Raw genomic sequence first — 22,015 nt, 5'->3', positions numbered from 1 at the left:
AGCCTATCATGGGGAACCTTATCAAACACCTTACTAAAGTCGATATGCATCACATGCACTGCTCTACCGTCATCAATGTGTTTTGTCACATCCTCAAAGAATTTAGTCAGGCTTGTGAGGCATGACCTGCCCCTCACAAAGCCATGCTGACTGTCCCTAATCAGACTACGCTTCTCCAAATGCTCATAAATCCTGTCCCTAAAAATCTTCTCCAATAATTTGCCCACCACTGAAGTAAGACTCACTGGTCTGTAATTCCCAGGGTTATCCCTACTCCCTTTCTTGAAGAAAGGAATGACATTTGCCACCCTCCAATCATCTGGTACTACTCCTGTGGCCAGTGAGCATGCAAAGATTATCGCCAAGGGCTCAGAAATCTCTTCCCTTGCTTCCTGTAGTATCCGGGGATATATCACATCCAGCCCCGTGACTTATCTATCCAAATGTTTTTCAAAGGTTCCAGCACATCCTTCGCAACATTGACGTGTTCTAGCTTATCAGCCTGTCTTGTGCTAGCCTCACAAACATCAAGGTCTCTCTCACAGGTGAATACTGAAGCAAATTATTTATTAAGGACCTCCCCACCACCTCCGACTCCAGGCACGTTTCCTCCTCTGTCTCTGATTGGTCCTACCTTCACTCTAGTCATCCTCCTGTTCTTCACGTATGAGTAGAACACCTTGGGGTTTTCCTTAATTCTACTCACCAAGGCCTTCTCATTGCCCCCTTCTAGCTCTCCTAAATCCATCCTTAAGTTCCTTCCTGGCTACCTTGTAACTCTCTAGAGCCCTGTCTGATCCTTGCTTCCTAAACCTTTTTTCCTCTTTACTAGATATTCCACATCTCTTGTCAATCATGGTTCCTTCACCCTGCCATCTTTTTCTTGTCTCAATGGGACAAACCTATCCTGAACCCCATGCAAGTGATCTCTAAACAACCTCCACATTTCCATTGTGCATTTCCCTGAGAACATCTGCTCCCAAGTTCCTCCGTAATAGCATCATAATTCCCCCTCCCCCAATTAAAGACTTCACCATACTATTTGCTCCTATCCCTCTCCAAGGCAAGGGTAAAGGGTGGGGAGTTGTGATCACTGTCTCAGAACTGTTCACCCACCGAGAGATCTGACACCTGACCAGGTTCATTGCCTGGTACCAGATCCAGAATGGCCTGTCCTCTAGTCGGCCTGTTTACATATTGTCAGGAATCCTTCCTGGACACACCTAACAAACTCCACCCCATTCAAACCTTTTTGCACAAGGGAGGTGCCAATCAATAATAGGGAAGTTGAAATCACCCATGACAACGACCCTTTTGTTTTTTCACCTTTCCAAAATCTGCCTCCCGATCTGTTCCTCAGTGTCTCTGTTGCTACTGGGGGGGGGGGTCTATAGAATACTCACTATAGAGTGATTGCTCCCTTCCTGTTTCTGACCTCCACCCACACTGACTCAGTAAACGATCCCTCCAGGACATGTTCTCTTTCTGCAGCTGTGATACTCTCCCTGATTAGCAAAGCCACTCCACCACCTCTTTTACCTCCCTCCCTGTCCCATTTGAAACATCTAAACCCCAAAACATCCAAACCCCAAAACATCCAGCAGCCCTTGTGACAGCCAAGTCTCTGTAATGGCCACAACATCATAGTTCCACGTACTGACCCATGCTCTAAGTTCATCACCCTTGTTGCTGATACTTCTCGCATTAAAATAGACACACTTCAATCCATCCAACTGACTGCAATTTTGCCCTATCAACTGCCTATCCTTGCAGTCTCTCTACACGCTGCATCAACCTGTACACCAACTGCCCCCTCTTCTGACTTATCACTCGGGTTCATATCCCCCTGCCAAACTAGGTTAAACCCTTCGCAACAGCTCTAGCAAACCTGCCTGTAAGGACATTGGTCCCCCTCCAGTTCAGTTGTAACCTGTCCCTTTTGTGGGGGTCATACCTTGCCCAGAAGAGATCCCAGTGATCCATAAATCTGAAACCCTGCCCCCTGCACCAATTTCTCAGCCACACATTTGTCTGCCAAGTCAACCTATTCTTATCCTCTCTGGCACGTGGCACAGGCAGCAATCCAGAGATTACTACCCTTGAGATCCTGCTTTTCAGCTTCCTACCTAGTTCCCCATATTCACTTTTCAGGACCTCATCCCTTTTCCTACCTATGTCGTTGGTACCAATGTTTACCACAATTTCTGGCTGTTCACCCTCCCCCTTTGGAATGCTGTGGACCCAATCTGAGATGTCCCTGACCTGGCATCTGGGAGGCAACATACCATTCGGGAGTCTCTTTCACATCCACAGAATCTCCTGTCTGCTCCCCTAACTATAGAGTCCCCTATCACTATTGCTCTCTTCTCTCTCCTTCCCTTCTGAGCCGCAGAGCCAGACTCACTGCCAGCAACCTGACCGCTGTGGCTTTCCCCTGGTAGGTTGTCCCCCTCCCCCAACAGTATCCAAAGCGGTATACTTGTTATTGAGGGGAATGTCCACAGGGGTACTCTGCACTATCTGCCTATTCTCCATCCTTCTCCTGACAGTCACCCAGCCGCCTGCCTCCTAGAACTTGGGTGTGGCTACCTCCCTGGGGCTTTTATCTATCACCTGCTCATTTTCCCATATGAGCTGAAGGTCATCCAGTTGCAGCTCCTGTTCCCTAACACAATCTGTAAGGAGCTGCAGCTGGATGCACCCCTAGCAGATCTAGCTATCATGGAGACTTGAGGTCTCCCAGGTTAGTCCTTCACTATTGGATTAAATTAGACCTTACAAATTGGACCCATCTCAATTCTCTAGTTTTCACTAAACTGCCAAAATTGCTCGCTGGTTTATGACTAGCCTGAGAGTAGAGATGACCATTGGCTTTTCCTCTACTGTAAACCATCATTTTATACCTGTCTTCAACAAATGTGTTCACTGACTTCTAGTCACCAAGATTGTGTCCAGTTAATCTGCTTTCTCTGTTGACTCCCTTCATGTTCATTGATCCAAATTTGTGTTAATGTTTCTTCAAACCTGAATTCTTGTTTTCTAGTTTCTCTCCTATTTCCCCTGTTTGAGCTCATCTTGCCCATGAAACCTGCTTCTTGCTGCCTTGATCCTTTTCCCACTGAACATACAATATCAATATCTGGTTCCTATATTAGCTGATGTTATTAGTCACTTTGCTCTTTCAAATCTGATTGTTTTCCCTCTCAAAATAAAACCAAACTTGACTTCCTTCACTTTTTGGTCTATTTTGGTTCTGAGTTGAGCTTCTGACCACACATTTATGTTGTCACTAAGATTGCCTATTTCCACATAACACTGTCTGACTTTGCCATTTGCTGTTGAAATCTTCAGCTGTGCTTTTCATTAATCTCAATATTTGTCTATTTCACTGCACTCCAGACCGGTACTTTGTTTTGTTCATACCCAGAGCTCTGCTGTCTGTGTCCTAACTTGAACTGATTCCCATTTATCATGCTAACCTACATTGGCCTTGGGTTAAGCTTTGCCTCAATTTTAAATTTCTCATCCTTGTTTTCAAATTCTTCCATGGCTTTGCCCTTTCCTAACTTATCCATTTTCCTCTAATTTTAACCTTTTAAGCATCTTGTATTTAAATTGCTCATTTAGCAGCCAAATCTTCAATGGCCCAGCTAATTTCTGCCTCCATTTCCCTCTCCCCTTTGAGGCACTCCTTTAAAAGATACACAAGTTTATTTACACATGTGTCCTTGAGGCTTGTTATCAGGTTTCATTAACATATTAGAATGGGAATATTAATGGTGCTGTATAAATATTGTGTATCAATTCGAACCTCTCTGCATCTGTTGTCTTGTTGCCAGTTTCACCAGTCTGTATGTGCTTTGTTTCCATGACATGTTTTGATTGCTTTACTGGTCACAGTTCATATGATTTCCACATCTAACTTCAGTCAAATCCTTTTGTGTTTTGTACAGCTGACATGAGATGTCTCATCTGCCCCTTTTTTCCTAATATCTGAAACAAGAGCCTGTAACTCTTACCAGATGTAGAACTAATTGGTGTATTTGAGTAGGTTGCATGCTATCCATAGCATATCAATTGCTTATGTTTTACACTTTCAGGTTACCAATTCTCTGGCCACATTGCTATCCTGACACTGTTACATTTTCCCCATTTTTTTGTTTTGCAGAGGGGGGAGTTGATATGCAGAACATGTTGCATGAAATGACTGGCCAGAAGACTGTTCCCAATGTATTTGTTAATAAGGCTCATTTGGGTGGCTGTGACAGCACCATGCAGGTAAGGTGTTTTTTGATGAAATTCCACACATTCCTTGTTGCTAAAAAAATATTGTGTAGCCTTTGTAAAGGAAATAAATTTTGCAGTTGCTTTATACCCTTTGTTTACTTGTAGTGTAATTTTGCTATTTAGAAATGTAGCCTGAAATATAGTTTAAAAGTTGTGTGATTAAGCACGGAGCCCACTACATGGGTGTTAGGAATTCCTATGTGATGATGAAACCTATAGATCGAGTCCTAGGCTTGATCCTTGGCTATCTTAATTCATAGGGTAAATAGCTGAGAAATGTGCCCTTTGGCCCACCACATCCATGCTGACTGTTTTGCCTATCTACAGTAATCCCATTTGCCTGAATTAACCTTCTATTCCTTGCCTATTTAACCATCTATGTATAGAATATAGAACAGTACAGCACAGAACAGGCCCTTCTGCCCACAATGTTGTGCCGACATAGCTAATCCCTCCTATCTACAGAATGCCCATATCCCTCCATTTTCCTCTCATTTATGTGCCCATCCAAGCCCCTCTTAAAAGTCCCTAATGAATTTGCCTCCACCACTCTATCAGGCAATGCATTCCAAGCTCTCAGTAAAAAAAAGTCCCCTCACGTCTGTTCTGAACCTACCCCTCTCACCTTAAATGCATGTCCTCTGGTATTGGATCGCTCAATAATGGGGAAAAGATATTTCTTGTCCACCCTATCTATGTCTCTCATAATTTTATACACTTCCAACAGATCACCCCTCAGCCTCCACTGCTCCAGAGAAAAGAGCCCAAGTTTGTCCAGCCTCTCCTGATAGTACATGCCCTCTAATCCAGGCAGCATCCTAGTAAACCTCCTCTGCACCCTCTCTAAAGCTTCGATATCCTTCCTGGAGTGAGGTGACCAGAATTGCATGCAATACTCTAAATGTGGCCTAACCAGAGTTCTATAGAGATGCATCATGTCTTCTTGAATCCTATACTCATAACCTCGATTAATGAAAGCAAGCATTCCGTAAGCTGCCTTAACCACCCTATCTACCTGTGTAGCCACTTTCAATGAGTCATGGACTTGCACCCCAAGGTCTCTCTGCTCTTCAGCACTCTTAAGGGTCTTGCTCTTAAGAGTGTACTGCTTCTTGACATTAGTCCTCCCAAGGTGCAACACCTCACATTTATCTGGGCTAAACTCCATCTGCCATTTCTCTGCCCACATCTGCAACTGGTCTATATCACGCTGTATCCGTCACCAGTCTTCTACACTGTTCACAACTCCACCAATCTTGGTATCGTCTGCAAACTTACTAACCCACCCATCAACATAGTCATCCAGGTCATGTATGTACATCACAAAAAATGCTTCTTAAGTATAGTAATTACATCTGCCTCTGGCAGTGCATTCCAGATATTAACCACTCTCTGCATGGAAAACTTTCCTCAGATCTGCTGTAAATCTCCTCCCTCTCACCTTAAACCTATGCCCTCCTATTTTTGACACCCCTATCTTGAGGAAAATGACTTATCTTCCCTATCTATGCCTCTCGTAATTTTGTATACCTCTACATGTTACTCCTTGGCCTCCTTTGCTCCAGGAAAAGCAAACCCAGCCTATCCAATCCCTCCCTATAACTGAAGTCCTCTAATCCAGGCAACTTCTTGGTGAACCTCCTCTGCACTCTCTCCTGCACAATCATATCCTTCCTATCATGTGGTGACCAGAACTGCACACAACACTCCCAAGTGCAGCCTAACTAGTGTTTTGTAAAGTTGCAACATTATATTCCAACTTCTGTATCTATGCCAATGAAGGCACACATGCCATATACCACCTTCACCAACCTATTTATTTGTGTTGCCACTTTTGGGGAACTATGGACTTCCCAAAATGAATCCCTTGCACTCGTTGGGATTCAATTCCATCTGCCAATGTTTAGCTCAATTTTCCATCTGATCTATAGCCTGTTATAGCCTTCGACAACCATCTTCACTATCCAGGAAACCATCAATTTTGGTGTCATCCATATACTTACTAATCAGCCTCTAACATTCACGTCCAAGTTATTAATATCACAAATATCTGCTGTCATTTGTTGCTGTTCAGAATGATATAGTTGGCCTCTACCCAGCACAGGGAGGGGAAATGGCCAGATTTCCTGCTTTCAGTTGTTAATGAGAGATTGTTACAAGAAAATGTTTGTTAGGACATTGGATGTGTGCATGATCTGACTTAGTTTTGTTGTGTAATTGATTGGCATATCATGTTGAACTGTATTGCATTCAGAATAATTAAATTAGGGAATAAATCTTCTGTTGAAGGTAACAGTGCTTCATTGCAAACTATTATCTTGTGAAGAAGAGTTGAGAAAATTTGTGGAGCAACATTGCAGTATTCTTGGGCAAGTTAGCAGGGTGGTGATTTGGTAAGGGTACATTCTCTTCAGCTACTTCCTGGCACTGTAGTTTCTTTGTCAGCAGCTTTTATTGCAGAATTTGTTCCATTCTTGCCAAGAGGGAACACAGGAAATACAATAGAAGGTGTTTATATTTAAGTGCTGATTGCCTAACATGGATTAGACACCAATCTTTGCTCACTATATTGGCTGCCCCTCATGCCAGCCTCCAGCAGAACAGTTCTGTCAGTTCGATTTTCCCCATCTTCTGGCTGTGAAGTCAAGGGTGCTAGGTTATTTTGCATATCATTTGCTGTTGCCATTTTGTTTTTCCCATTGACTATCTGAGTGTTTAGGGATTTTTCACTTGCTGCTTGAGTGTTGATTACATTAAATTAGCTACTTCATTTTCTTTTGTCCAAATTTTAGGAGTAATGGGATCGAAATGTAGAAATATAACATCTTTTGACCCCAGTTTTCTGGCAATAGGATTGCCTTACAGCACTATGGATATTATTGCTGTGGTCTAAGTCTGCTCACTGAGTACATATCAGAAATTGAGCCCAGGATATTGAAACAAGTAATTTCTGTAAAGACTGAAGGTTGTTATTCAATACCAGAGACTCTGTTGATAAGGTTACTGATGTACCTGAACTTAACAGCAACAAATGCTGGTATTGGTATATATCAGGAAGTGGTTTTTGAACTCTCTCTGGCAGAATGACAGGAAGTTGGAGAGATTAAGTTCAATAACAAGTGCTTCCTTTCATTTTGTGGAAGAAAAGCAGAAAACTGAGCAATAGGAAGAGTAACTTCATTAGAAAATTTAGAAGAAAAAATAAATTATGTAATATCAAAGAATGGGAAATTGGTAATAAGTTTAATTTAAAAAAAAGTAGAAGGGAGATCATGTGTACTGGGCATCGTACAGCATGATCATGTGTACTGGGCATCGTACAGCATGAAAACAGGACCGTAGGCCCAACTTTTTCATGCTGACCATGGTGCCCATATGCCTCTAAACCTTTTCTATCCATGTACCTGTCGAAATGTCTTCTGAACGTTAATTGCACCCTGCCTGTCCACTTCCTCTGGCAGCTTGTCCCATGTACCTACCATCCTTTGTGTGGGGAAATACTTGCTCCTCAGATCCCCTTGACCAGTTTCCCTTGTTTTGTCATAATGCAATACTCCCTTTTTGGTCAAGGAGGAGTGGTAAATGTTGTATCAGTGCTGCTGCACTGCAATTACACAATAAAAGGAACAGTTACAGCTTGAACAGGGCAGAGCTATTTTCCTCCCCTGAGGTCCTTGAAATTCAAGGGATAAAGATAAGAGAAAGCACTTCCATTTTCTTTGTAATCTTGTTTAGTAAGCTGGTTATAAAATTAATTGGAAGGTCAAAAGGACAAAATATTGCCATGATAAGTGAGGTATTGTCTGAATTCTGTGATGTTGAATCCTTGGAATGTAGCAGTGTTGTAGAATGGAAAATGCAGATGGGTGATAATGCTGATACTATTTGGTGACTTTATCAGCAGTAGTGGACCTTGGTTCCCTTCACATCATATTGTGGAACAGTGACATAATGTATATATAGTATGCATGGTGTTTTCTGGTTCTGGTCTTTTGATATTCCAGCCTCTAACTATATTGTGGTGAAAACTTCCTGTTGTCTAACACATTGGGAAAAGAATTGACCAGCCCAAGTACCAGGTACTTACAGGAATTGTGTTAAAGTCCATTTGTTGCAACAAGCTGTATGGTGAGTCTCTGCTGATGTTGTAGACTCTAAGCTAACCCAGCCATCCAAAGTATGCTTCAGTCGTTGTTTTGTTTTCTGCAGGCTTTTGATGATGGCTTGTTGAAGAGACTCTTGGATGGGGGTGAAATGTATGAATATGACCTCATAGTTATAGGTGGTGGTTCCGGAGGACTTGCAGCTTCAAAGGTAAAGTGTACTTGTCCTTTATATCGTGAAATAAACCCTGAAAGTACAATCTGATAACGTTGCCCTTTGTATTGGTGCAATTACAAAGCACTTCTTTGTATAATCTGCTACAGGGACTTTTAGCAACTTGACTCCCCACATCCAATTGATGTGAAATTTATTTTTTTTTGGTAAATTACACTCAGTTCTGTTTCACTTATCACTTGTGTCAAAAGTCCAAGTGTACCAGACAAACCAGTGAACATTTACTTGTCCGGTATCCAGGCAGAGTAAGTGATAAAAGGATTGAACTGAAATGTTATGTTTCTTCAGATGTTTTCTGACGTGTCCAATGTTTCCAGCACATTCTTTATTGCAGATTACAAAGTTTAGAACAATTAGCTTTGTAGAGACTTTAATTAGCTTCTCATGCTCTCACTTCTGACTGGGAGTTAAGTTCATATCATGGGTGAACGGTGCCAAGGCTGATGCCTGGCTATGTAATATCATACTAGACAGAGATGTATGTTCTCTATTGGTCCTGGAAACGTCAAACGACGACAGATTATTATCTGATTATTTAAGAAAGAATAAGCACCATCACTGAGTATTTCTAGTCCCACCTTGATAACATTACCCAGCTCAGCTACTGATACTTTTGTTAGCCCTTGGATGCACTGATTCAAATATTCTACTGGCTGCACTCTCATTTTCCACAGTGCATACATTTGAGCTGATGCATGTTTCTTAAATTATTACCAAGTTCTGTTGCCCATCACCCTTGTGTTTTCTTATCTCCATTGTCTTTTGGTCTGGTAACACTTCATACATTTTACAAATTCTTACGTGGCCTCACCCTGTCTCTGTGATCCTCCAGATTTTTTTTTCCCCTGTTCACTGTGTCGTCACCAGTTTAGGTGCTGAGTTCCAAAATTTCCTCTAAACTGCTCTGCCCCACCTTCATTAAGACGTTTTTAAACTTCTTTGACAAAGTCAAGGCAAGACTGGAACCGGTCAGAAAGGGTACTGTGGTGGTGCAGTGGTGAAATCACTGGTCTATTAATTAGGAGACCTACATGGTATCTTTTGGAATTCAGTTAATTAATCTGGAATTTGGGGAGAAAACAACTAGTCTTAATGAACATAAAGACTGCAGGATTGTCATAAAAACACTTCTAATTCACCAGTGTTCTCCAGCCTTTGGAGATGTGCCAACCTTTCCTGATCTGGCCTTCATGTGACTCCAGACTTGTTCCATGTAGTTGACTCTTAAGCACCCTGTGAAGTGTCTAGCAAGCCCGAAGTGTTTTCATTACCATACAATTAACCAGAAGGAATAAAATTAGACAGACCACCTGGCATCAACCTAGGCATCGAATTTTGACATGGCAAGATCACTCCTAGCACAATCAACCTTGCAAAGTCATCCTCTCAAACATCGGGGGACTGGTGTCCATGTTGGGGAAGCTGCCCCACAGCCAAATCATGCAACAGCCTGACATAGTTGTATTCATAGAATATGTGCCTTCCCTTGCAGTCTTGCCCTACTGGCAGGTTAGACCTTTCAGAAGTTGCACCATAGTGATAGAAAGGAGGGAAGGAATCCTCAACATTGACCTCAGACTCCATGAAATCTCATGGCACATCAAAGGTGGGCAAGAAAATCTCCTGATTACAACCTGTGTCCCCACTTATCTGAGGGATCAGTGCTCCCCGATGTTGAACAACACTTGGAAGAAGCATTGAAAGTAGCAGTCTCCCTGGTAAAAGATAGACACCTCAGACTTCCTGGTGGCAGCTCGAGTAAGGCTGAGGTCCCCTAAATGTGAAGTAGACTTTAGCCCTGTGGTTAAGGCAGGCTCCACTATGTGAGATTAGTGCTGTTTGAGCTGAATCATCTTGGTTCTGGTCAATGGTTTGGAAGGAAACCACTGATTTCTAACCTTCCTATGTGAATAAGGGCCAGACTTGTGCAGGGCAGCTATAAGTTAGCAGTGGAGACTGTCAGGTGGAATTTCCCTGCATTGTGCTGGGGTATTGACTCTCTAGTCCTATATAATCTGACCTTGTATGATTGAAGACTGCATTCAATTGAATAGGGATTCTTGCTTGCAGAATAAGATGGGTAATTTATTTTTAACTATTTTACTTTTTTAAAGATCTTATGACCATTAAAGTATTTTAAAAATTATTTTTTCCAAATATTTGCATCGACTCCTAATAGTTTTCAAATGTTTCTGAGGATTACTTTGTTTGGTCCTCACCAGCTCTCCCAGTGTCCAGAAGGGCTCGGATTGGTCCTCTGTATCTTTCCCAGATACAGGTTGAGGAATTATGCAGCATTGCTTTGGATCAACTCGTGCATGTAATCGTTTGCATCTAATCCTTTTGTCTCTGAATATTGATTTGTATTCTGGCAATATTAGGCAAGTTCACTTTGAGGCCACCAATTCTGTTTGTTGGGATGCATCTTTACATTTTGCCTTTGTTTACAGGAGGCTGCTAACCTTGGAAGGAAAGTCTTGGTGTTTGATTATGTTGTGCCAACGCCTATGGGAACTTCCTGGGGTATGTTCTTTGTGCTTTCCCCTAACAATTTTCATGGATTTGAACATGCATTTAGATTTTGCTTGCTATGCTTCTATATTTGAACTTTCCATTTAGTCTTTTTCCCAAGGTCGGTATTCGTGTTAGAATCTGACATGGATGCCAATCATTTATTTCTGCTATTCTCAAAACCAGAACACTTGCCCAGCTATGTATCATGATGCAGCACATACCAACCTTAAATATCTCAATTATGAATGAGTTGTGAGTCTGAAGTGTCTCTTTCAGGTGAGGTGGGAGGTATCTGAACATCATTTAATGATCCGGATGTACACTACAGATTTGTTTATTTCAGAATCGGGTTTATAATCACTAACATTATCACTGACATCATGAAATTTGTTGTTTTGTGGCCTCAGTACAGTGCAACACACAAAAATTACTATGTGACCAAAAAATAAATAGTGCAAAAGAGGAAAGCGAGGTAGGGTTCATGGACCATTCAGTAATCTGGTGGAGGGGAAGAAACTGTTCCTGAAATGTTGAGTGTGGGTCTTCAGGCTCCTGTACCACCACCCTGATGGTAGTAATGAGAAGAGGACACGTCCCGGATGGTGAGGGTCCTTAGTGATGGATGCTACCGCCTTGAGGCACCACCCCTTGAGGCTGTTCTTGATGGTGGGGAGGGTTGTGCCTGTGATGGAGCTGGCTGAGTCTACAACCCTCTGCAGCCTCTTTCGATCCCGCACATTGGAACCTCTATACCAGGTGGTGATTCAACCAGTCAGAATGCTCTCCACCGTACATCTACAGAAATTTGCAAGAGTCTTTGGTGACATACCAAGTCTCCTCAGACTCCTGATGAAGTAGAGCCACTGGTGTGCCACCTTCGTGATTGCATCAATGTGTTGTGCCCAGGATAGATTGTCTGAGATGTTGACGCCCAGGAACTTGAAGCTGCTCACTCTTTCCACCGCGGACCCCTCAATGAAAACTGGTGTGTGTTCTCCCAACTTCCCCTTCCTGAAGTCCACAATCAATTCCTTGGTCTTGCTGATGTTGAGTGCGAGGTTGTTGTTGTGACGCCACTCAACCAGCTGACCTATCTCACTCCTGTACGCTTCCTCATCGCCATCTGAGATTCTGCCAACAACAGTGGTGTCATCGGTGAATTTGTATGTGGCGTTTGAGCTGTGCCTAGCCTAGAACAGTGGGCTAAGCACACATCCCTGAGATGCGCCTGTATTGATTGTCAGTGAGGAGGAGATGTTATTACTGATCTGCACTGACTGTGGTTTCCTGATTAAGTAATTCGAGGATCCAGTTGCAGGGGGAGGTACAGAAGCCCAGGTTTTGAAGCTTGTTGATTAGCACTGAGGGGATGATGGTGTTGGACACCGAGCTGTAATTGATAAACAGCAGCCTGACGTACGTTTTGCTGTTGTCTAGATGCTCCAAAGTCGAGTGAAGAGTCAGTGAGATTGCATCTGCTATAGACCTGTTGTGGCGGTAGGCAAATTACAGCAGTCCAGGTCCTTGCTCAAGCAGGAGTTAATTCTAGCCATGACCAACCTCTCGAAGCACTTCATCACAGTAGATGTGAGTGCTACCGGTTGATAGTCGTTGAGGCAGCTCGCCTTGCTCCTCTTGGGCACCAGTATGATTGATGCCCTTTTTGAAGCAGGTGGGAACCTCCAACTGCAGCAGTGAGAGGTTGAAGATCTCCTTGAACACCTCCAGGCAGTTGGTTGCAACAGATTTTCAGTACTCTGCCAGGTACACCATTGGGGCCTGACACCTTGGAAAGGTTCACCCTCTTGAAGGATGTCCTGACGTTGGCTTCTGAGACAGAGGTCACAGGATAGCCGGATGCTGTGGGGATCTGCACAGGTGTAGTGTTTTCTCCCTTTCAAAGTGTGCATAAAAGGCATTGAGCTCATCACGGAGTGAAGCATCACTGCCATTTATGCTGTAAGGTTTCGCCTTGAAGGAAGTAATGGCATACAAACCCTACCACAGCTGTCAGGCATCTGCTTGTGTCTCTAGCTTCAATCAGAATTGTCTTTTTGCTCTCATGATGGCCTTCCGTAGGTCGTACCTGGACTTCTTGTAGGGTTCTGGACCACTGGTTTTGAACGCTGGTCAAGTGTCATCCATTTTATCTGCCGAAGGATTTCTCCCTCAGCAAATTGCAAATCTTCTGGTTCTTCCAGGGTTTCTGGTTTGGGAAGACTCAGTATGTTTTTGATGGCACACACTCATCCACGCAGGTCTTGATGAAGACGGTGATGGCCATGGCATATCATTTAGATCTGAAGATCTAAATCCCTGAATATGGTCCAGTCCACCGATTCAAAGCAGTCCTGTAAATGCTCCCCTGCCTCCCTTGACCAGACCTTCGTGGTCCTCACAACTGGTGCTGCCGTCCTCAGTCTCTGCCTATATGTCGGGAGTAGAAGTACAGCCAGGTGATCGGACTTGCCAAAGTGCGGGCGTGGGATGGCATGGTAAGTGTTCTTGATGGTGGTGTAACAGTGATCGAGTGTGTTGGCTCCTTTGGTTCCGCAAGTGACAAGTTGGTGGTAGTTTGTCAGAGACTTATTCAAGCCGGCCTGGTTGAAGTCCCCCGCGATGATCGGGAAGGCATTGGTGTGATATCTCATGATTGCTGATCACGGTGCTCAGCTCCTCCAGTGGCAGCTTGACATTTGCCAGGGGTGGAATGTACACTGCTACCAGGATGATGGCAGAGAACTCCCACGGCAGATAAAATGGATGCCAGATGTTCTGGGTCAGGGGAGCAGGATTGAGACCGAACCGCCACGTCTGTGCACCATGAAGAGTTGATCGTGAAGCAAATGCTGCCCCCCTCTGCATTTACCTGACGCCGCTGTCCGGTCCATGCGGTGGATGGTGAAGCCTTTAGGCTGGAGTGCTGTGGGTGAGCCATGTCTCTGTGAAGCAGAGTACACAACAGTCCCTGATGTCCCTCTGGTACTGCAGTCTTGCTCTGAGGTCTTCAATTTTATTTTCCAGTGACTGTACATTAGCCAGAAGAATGGTAAGAAAGGGGGGGTGGGTGGGGGGGCGTGATTTGGGGCCCTACATTTGTTTATTTAATATTTAGGGTAGGTTCACCCCATCTCCCAACCTCCACACTCCATTTTGATAGTTCTTGTGTCCTAATTTATCTCCTTTCTTTCTCTTGGAGGACTTGGAGGTACCTGTGTAAATGTAGGTTGCATTCCAAAGAAGTTGATGCACCAGGCTGCTCTTCTAGGTCAGGGCTTAAAGGATTCCCGCAAATTTGGCTGGGAGTTTGGAGATGCAGGTAAGATAAGTAATTTGACTCTTTTGATTAAGGTTTAATGTATAGAATTCATCACACAGCAGACAAAAAAGCTAATCAGAAATGGTGGAAGTTATGTTAAATATTTTCTGAGGAATCATAACTTGGTTAACCTGGTTAACCGTGACTGTGTTCAGGTCAGATTTTCCACACTTACAGAATTATGGGAGTTTATGGCATTTGGCCCATCAAGTCCAAGTAGTTTTTTTTGAAGGTGGAGAGTAAAATTGCTTTTTGTCCATGATTTAAATGTCACATTTCCTTTTGAAGTTTTTAAAAAATAGATTTATTACATTTTAAAATGTTTAATCTTTTTATTTAGCACATCTGTAAGAGAAAAATTTGTTGGCAGTGAATGTGAGATGTTAAATATTAAAACCACATTATCAAAGTTGAAGAAACTCCTTTGTTTATGAATGACAGTTCAGCACAACTGGACCAAGATGAAAGAAGCAATCCAGAATTATATTGGCTCTTTGAACTGGGGCTACAGAGTGGCTTTACGGGATAAGAAAGTAACTTATCATAACTCCTTTGCCGAGTTTGTGGAACCACATAAGATAAAGGTACATTATACTACATTTTGTTTGTATTATTACATCTATCTGTTTTCTGGAATTACTCTTTGTCTCTCATTCTTCTGCTATGTGTTCAGCTCGGTCATATGCAATGTTTTAGAATCATGGGACTTAAAAACATTTGGCTCATCGGGTCTATAATGTTCTAAAAATTATAGGTCAGTCTAATCCCAGGAATGAAAGGCTTAACATATGACGAGTGTTTGATGTCTCTGGGCCTGTGCTCAATAGAGTTCAGAAGGATGAGGGGGATTCTCATTGAAACTTAACAGATGCTGAAATGCTTGGGCAGAGTGGACATGGAGAGGATGTTCCAATTAGTCGGAGAATCTAGGATCTGAAGGCACTGCCTCAGAATAAGGGATGTCCCTTTAAAACTGAGATGAGGATGAATTTCTTTCGCCAGAGGGTGGTGAATCTGTGGAATTTATTGCCACAGAGGGCTGTGGAGGCCAAGTCATTGGGTGTATGAAGGCAGCGATTGATAGGCTCTTGATTGGTAAGGGGATTAAGGGGCAATATACAAAAAGTGCTGGAGGAACTCAGCAGGTCAGGCGGCATCCATGGAGGGAAATAATCAATGTTCTGGGCTGAAACCCTTCATCAGGACTGGAAAGGAAGAGGGCAGAAGCCAGAATATGGGGGGAGGAGCACCTTTTCCTGTGGCTTCCTTCCCCTGCCTTGATGACCTGCCCATCTCCTCTCCACCCCTCCTCTATCCTTTATTCCATGGCCCACTGCCCTCTCCTACCGGATTCTTCCTTCTTCAGTCCTTTGCCTCTTCTACCTATCACCTCTCAGCTGATTACATCTTCTCCCCCCTCCCCCACCCACCTACCATCCTCCTCTCACCTGGACTCGCCTATCACCTGCCTGCATGTGCTCCTCCCCCTCCCCCTCCCCTCACCTTTTGGCTTCTGCCCTCTTTCTTTCCAGTCCTGATGAAGGGTCTCGGCCCGAAACGTCGACTGTTTATTTCCCTCCATGGATGCTGCCTGACCTGCTGAGTTCCTTCAGCAATTTTTGTGTATTGCTCCAGATTCCAGCACCTGCAGAATTTTTTTGTCTCCATAAGGGTTACGGGGGGAAGGCGGGAGAATGGGGTTGAAAAAAAATCAGCCGTGATTGAATGGCGGATCAGACTCTGAGCTGAATGGCCTATGTCTTATGGTCTAATCTTATCACTTATCTCTTTGTCTTTGAATGTTACAGCATTTCATCTGCTTACCTGGATACATTTTAAATTTGAGGGTTTCTACTAACTTTGGCCACTATGTTGCTGAATGGCCTCCTCTCACTTATGTCCATGTGCAAATTCCTCTCGAAGTCACACACCGTACTGACGTGGAAACTATTGCATCTTCATTGTCATTTGGTTTTCTTCATAACTTTTTATATTTTATTTATTGGATGTGAATTTTGCTGGCAATGTCAGCAATTATTATCATCCCTAATTACCTTTGAACTGAGGAGGCAGCTAAGAGTCAATTGCACGTAGGTTTGGAGTTGTATGTTGTCCAGGCCAGATAAAGATGACATGTTTCCTTCCTTGAAGGACATCAGTGAACTAGGTGTGGTTTTACCATAACCCATTACCTTCATGGCTGCCATTATTGAGACCAGTTTTTTTTAAATCCTATTTTAATTACTGGGATTTCAATTTGTCTGTTGCTATCGTGGGATTTCAACTTTTGTCTGGATTAACGTCAAGAGTTCTGGTTGCTAATCCAGGGACTTAACCAATAGCCTACCATACCTTGAATGCTCGAGTTCCTTCCTGAGTAGTACTGAAGAAATACTTCCATTGACTGCATTGGTTCAGGAAAGTAGCTCATCTCCATGCTCATGAGGGCAATTAGGGATGAATAATAAAAACTAAAACCCCATCCAATAAACCAATATAAATTCTTGTGCATCTGTCTCACTCTCCTTTTATACAGTCTGCCATAGCAGTGACTTGCCCATGGACTACCTGTAAGGGTTGGTGTAGGGTGGGGTTCAGGAATGCATCCTGGATGGCATTTTGAGTATAGAGCATATCTGGAAACTGACAGCACCGTAAAGAAATCTCTGGATGGGCAGAGCTGTGACAGAAGAGGGCACATTACTATCTCCAGAGACTATATTCTGGGCAGTCTGTCAACATGTGGATCAATTGGTGTCGGTCACCAGCAAAGGCCCATACTAACCATGCTGGCTTGAACCCAATATCTCAGTGTGGGGCGGATATACCGTTCGCCCTAGCCCATTGAATTCCAGCCCTCCCAGGCAGCGCCTCTCTCAAATCATGGACCACAGCACAGGGCAGGTATTCACACCTGGGTTCCTGGCATTTCATTGCTATGACACTGATTCTATTTGCACTCTTCTTCTTGAGAATACACCTTGAGTGCTAAACGAGGTATCGATGTACTGCCTTTCTTTAAGCACACCTTTATTTTATAATAAGGGTTTAAAAGGCAGTTTGTCAGTGATGTCAAGTTCTAGTCCATGGGCAAGTCACTGCTATGACAGACTGTATAAAAGGAGAGTGAGATGGATGCACAAGAATTAATACTGTCAGCTGCTGAGTTAATTAATTAGATTTATTCAGAAGTATTGGCATGGAGCAAAAATGGCACAAGCCAACATCTTGTGCTTCATTCTCTGCTCCATACACCCACTAGGGTTGGGTACTTCCCTTGTCTCTCTTTCCTGGGTCTTTGCCAGAGTAATCTAAAACTACCTTCCACTGTTCTGTGGTGTAAGCCTCCTCTTCACATTTATTCCTTTCCCTGTTTCATTTAAGTGTCTCAACCAAGCAACCTAATGCATTCCTTGCTCCAACAGAGCAATTCTTATGTACATTTCCTTTCATTTTATGATTTGAAATTGATGATTCCTCAAAATTGGTGACTCCTCAACCAGAGGGATTAATGTTTTCCTTTTCAAATGGCTTTCCTGTTCAGTACTAAAATCCTCTTATCATTTTACAAACCCATATTAAATTTCCTTTAATGGAACTAGTCCCAGTAGATCATTCTCTCCATAACCAACTATCTTGCTGAAACTTGATCATGCTCTATCATATTTATTTTCTATAATAAAATCCCTAAAGCTTCATATAGCACTTGTACATAACTAGTGTTTTATATAAATTGATATTATGCAGTGTCCCAAATAAAATTCTCTTAGACATTTCTGTGGCATTAACAGGGAATTCTGCATTTGAAATTCTGGGTCTTTTGTTCTCTGACACATTTACCTGTATTTCCATTAAGTATTATTTTACAGTCCAAGGTGTATTCCCTATTGATGTGGGTGCCTGTCCACCCATTCCATCTAGCTGCAATGTCTGTCAAACCTTGGCATTCACTTCTGGGATAATGCTCCCTAAGCAGGAGCATTATCCTAGATTATTCTGAACGGTCCATGAACACTACCTCATTTTCCTTTTTTTGAAATTTATAATAATTCTGTCTTTGCACTGTTCAACTGCCACAAAACAACAAATTTCATATGTGTTAGTGATAATGAACCTGATTCTCCCTATACTAAATCCAAATTAGTTACAGAAGAAAAGTGAGCCAACAGCAGCACACTAGTTCACAACCTTGTTTGACCAGTAGCCTAAACCTTTCTTCCCATGCTGCTGCATCTCTTTTATACCATGCATCTGAAATTTTCTGTAGGGACTTGTCAAGCACATTTTCAAAACATGTGTGGAATTTATGCAACTGACATTCCCTTAAACTATGTTAGTCGTGACTTGATTTTTAACATTTTTTATGCTGGTGATGAATTAATCTATGTTTCTAGTGGGGTGCTAATATCACATTTCTTTTACTGGTTCCCCTCAGAGGATTTTAGCATTCCTCAGACATGAGGGCATTTTAAAATAAAAAGTGCACTTGCATGTCAACATATCTCTTCTAGGATTTTATTGAATTAATTCCTGATGATGTGTCTTAGTGACTGGTTGGGGTGTTAATAGTGATAAATTGTGGGGTTTCATGGCAGGTAAAAGATGGGAAAGCTGTACATTATGATGCCGCTTCTCAAAGTTGGCTTGGCTCTATGGCTGCTTGCAGTAGTCTTGCTGAGGGTGAATGGAGAAAAGTATGCCATTTGTGGTGGGGAGAGGAAGAATAGAATCAGTTTGATTAAATCCACTGTTCAGTTTGCCTTTTGTTTATAACTGAAATGCTCCAAGTGTTCTTTTTTCCCTCTCTCCACTGTAAAACTTTATCGAATGGAAAGAAGTTTTAAAGTATTTTCCCCTTTCTCCTCCTGCCCCCAGGCAACCAGCAAGCGGGGCAAAGTGACCTTCCATTCAGCAGAAAGATTCATCATTGCAACAGGCGAAAGACCTCGTTATTTAAATATACCGGGAGATAAAGAATACTGCATAACCAGGTGTGCTGCTCCTCTATCAAACGTTTATGTCGCATCCGTCATTTCACTCTTCATTGGTGCAGCTGTGATGACAGTGAGAGATGTTCCTATGCTTGTTAGTTCACTCCTTCAGCTAAGTGCATACATGCCTTGGATCTTTGAAAACAACACCAGTTTCTTTGTTATAGATCAAAATTCCAGGTCTGAAATTCAGTCTGTGTTGAGTAAACTAATAGTGTTTTCCCACCTCTATGTAACAACTAGTTACTTTTCTCTGCATGTTGTCATGTGCAGACTGGTTTGAACTTGTGTATTCCTCTCCTTATCTCCCTGTAAATCATCTTTAACCAGAGAGTTATAAGAATGTGGAGCTTGCTACTACATGGTGAATAGTATAGCTAGGTAAATATGAGGGAGGGAGAGGGGATTGAAAGATATGCTGACCAAGGATAGGACAAAGTTTGAATGGAACGTAAATATTGCCATGTACTGGTTGGGCCAAGTGGCTCGTTTCTATGCTGTGTGTTCTGTAATATAAAACTATTGACAGATTATCACCATCCGTGGAACCATAAAATTGGGATGGTCAGTACCTCTGAGTAAAGGAGATAAGAAAATTATATTTTTAAATTTGGGAAGCCTGTTCCATCCTTTAAGATCACAGTAACCTCAATACCACATTGGCATGTACCTGCAGTAACCTTTCATCCCCTTGCTTATCAAGTATCTATCTGTGCCTTAAAAAGTCAAATTCTAAATCTGCCTTAAATATTGATGACTTGGGATTCTTTGGAGTGTTCCTCCTCAAAAGGAAACAAAGAGAAAACATTTCACCTTCTCTCTTAAATGGTGGCTCCTTGCTTCTAAACAGTGACCCTAGTTCTCTGTCCTCCCATAAGAGGAAATGTCCTCTCCACATCCTTGTTAAGGCATTCCAGGATCTTGTATGTTTCAGCCAGGTGATCTCAAGTTCCAGAAGATACAGCCTAGTCCATTTAGCCTTTCCTATAAGACAACTCGGCCATTCCAGGTATTAGTCTAGTAAACCTTTTGAATTGTTTCCAATGTATTAACATCCTTTAATACTTGTACGTGTACTCCAGATGCAGTCTCACCTGAGCCCTACATAACAAACATAACATCCCTATTTTTTTTTTCCCAAGGGGAATTGAGTGCAATGGCATATTGTAAGCTTTCTTGCAATACCTAGATACCATCCTTTTGTGAATCATACACAGACATCCAGATCCCTTGGGATCTGAGTCTTGCAATCTCTCTCCATTTAGGTAATTTTTTTTCCTTGTTGGGATCTAGTGGCCTTGTACAATGGGAAGAGATGAAAAACACGATGCTGGAGGAACTCAGCAGGCCAGGCAGCATCCGTGGAGAAAAGCAGGTGGTACAGTGGGAATCTGTAGTAGGATGTAAACTGTCCTTGATCTTACTAAATGGTGGGGAGAACAACATTTTCAGATCAAATAACCATTCAGCAAAACTATTTGGACGTTCACATTTTCCCTCATTATACTCTACCTGTCAGATCTTTGGCCAGTTGCTTAAACTATATTATGTCCCTTTATGGCCTCCTTGCATCGAGGGAATGTTCTATCTTTCTTTGATCTCTTCCTAAGGATGCAGAACTTGTTGATCATCTGCAATACTTGGATATAAAACACTATATTACTCAGTTTTATGCAGGATCAGAATTTTATCACCTACACTTTTGCATAAATGCTAAGAATTTAAAGTAAACGTAAATAGTTTTCTTCCCTATTTAGTGGCTGGGATTTGTGGTCAGCTCAAAGCATTTTTGGTTTCCTTTGTTTTTTTGAATCCCAAAAATGAATTATGTTATCTGGTTCTGTTTTGATACATTTTTTTATGCCATTTTACTGTCATGCCTTAATACAAGAGAAGGAAGGGGAAAATCAAAATACAGCAGATGCTGAATTCTGAAATAAAAATAGAAAATACTTGAAATGGTCAGCAGGTGAGGCGTCATCTGCTGAAAGAGAAATGGGTGACATTTCAGGTCTGGAACTCTTTGTTAGAGTTGGGAAAGAGAAAAGCTGGGTTTTTTTCAGTAGGAGTGAAGATGGGTGAGTGGGTAGAACAAAGGTAATATCTCTGATAGGGTGAATCCAAATGGGTTAACGGGGCAGTTACCAGTACATTAAGCTGCTTTGCTAGTGTAATGTGTTAATAACAGTGAGGCTGTGGGACATGCTTAACAGGCCAGACTATGTGAATTGAATAAGAAAAACCTGAGCCAAAACAATGAGAGGCAGGAATGACCAGATCTAATACAGACAGAAGAAAGTGATGAACCAAAAGTTGTAGAATTCAATATTAAGTCCGGGATGCTGCAAAGTGACCAGATGGAAGATGAGGTGTTCTTAAAACTTGCATTGAGCCTCGTTGTAACTAAACGGGGCGCCACAGACGGAAAGGTCAGAATAGGATGGTGAATTAAAACAGCAGGCAACTGGAAGCTTAGGAGAGGGATGCACCTTTCCAGATGGACATAAATGATTTGCCAGTGTGGAGAATAATCTATTTGTGCCCCAACTTGAATAATGATTGAACA

The 22,015-nt window shown here is 42.4% G+C and overlaps 1 protein-coding gene across 1 annotated transcript in view; it reads left to right on the top strand.

Annotated features, from left to right (window-relative positions):
* The window catches only part of LOC127571243 (thioredoxin reductase 1, cytoplasmic-like), a 48,325-nt gene that overhangs the window by 7,157 nt on the left and 19,153 nt on the right, over window positions 1–22,015 (top strand). Inside the window, exons 3-8 of the mRNA XM_052017463.1 lie at window positions 4,169–4,278; window positions 8,497–8,601; window positions 11,076–11,148; window positions 14,339–14,458; window positions 14,900–15,042; window positions 19,334–19,449. Coding sequence (XP_051873423.1) covers window positions 4,169–4,278; window positions 8,497–8,601; window positions 11,076–11,148; window positions 14,339–14,458; window positions 14,900–15,042; window positions 19,334–19,449 — 667 coding nt within the window. The remainder of the gene's footprint in view (window positions 1–4,168; window positions 4,279–8,496; window positions 8,602–11,075; window positions 11,149–14,338; window positions 14,459–14,899; window positions 15,043–19,333; window positions 19,450–22,015) is intronic.

Source organism: Pristis pectinata, chromosome 6 (assembly GCF_009764475.1).
Source record: "Pristis pectinata isolate sPriPec2 chromosome 6, sPriPec2.1.pri, whole genome shotgun sequence".
Taxonomy (NCBI): domain Eukaryota; kingdom Metazoa; phylum Chordata; class Chondrichthyes; order Rhinopristiformes; family Pristidae; genus Pristis; species Pristis pectinata.
The sequence above is the reverse complement of the archived record's forward strand: the minus strand, read 5'-3'. Positions and strand labels throughout refer to the sequence as shown.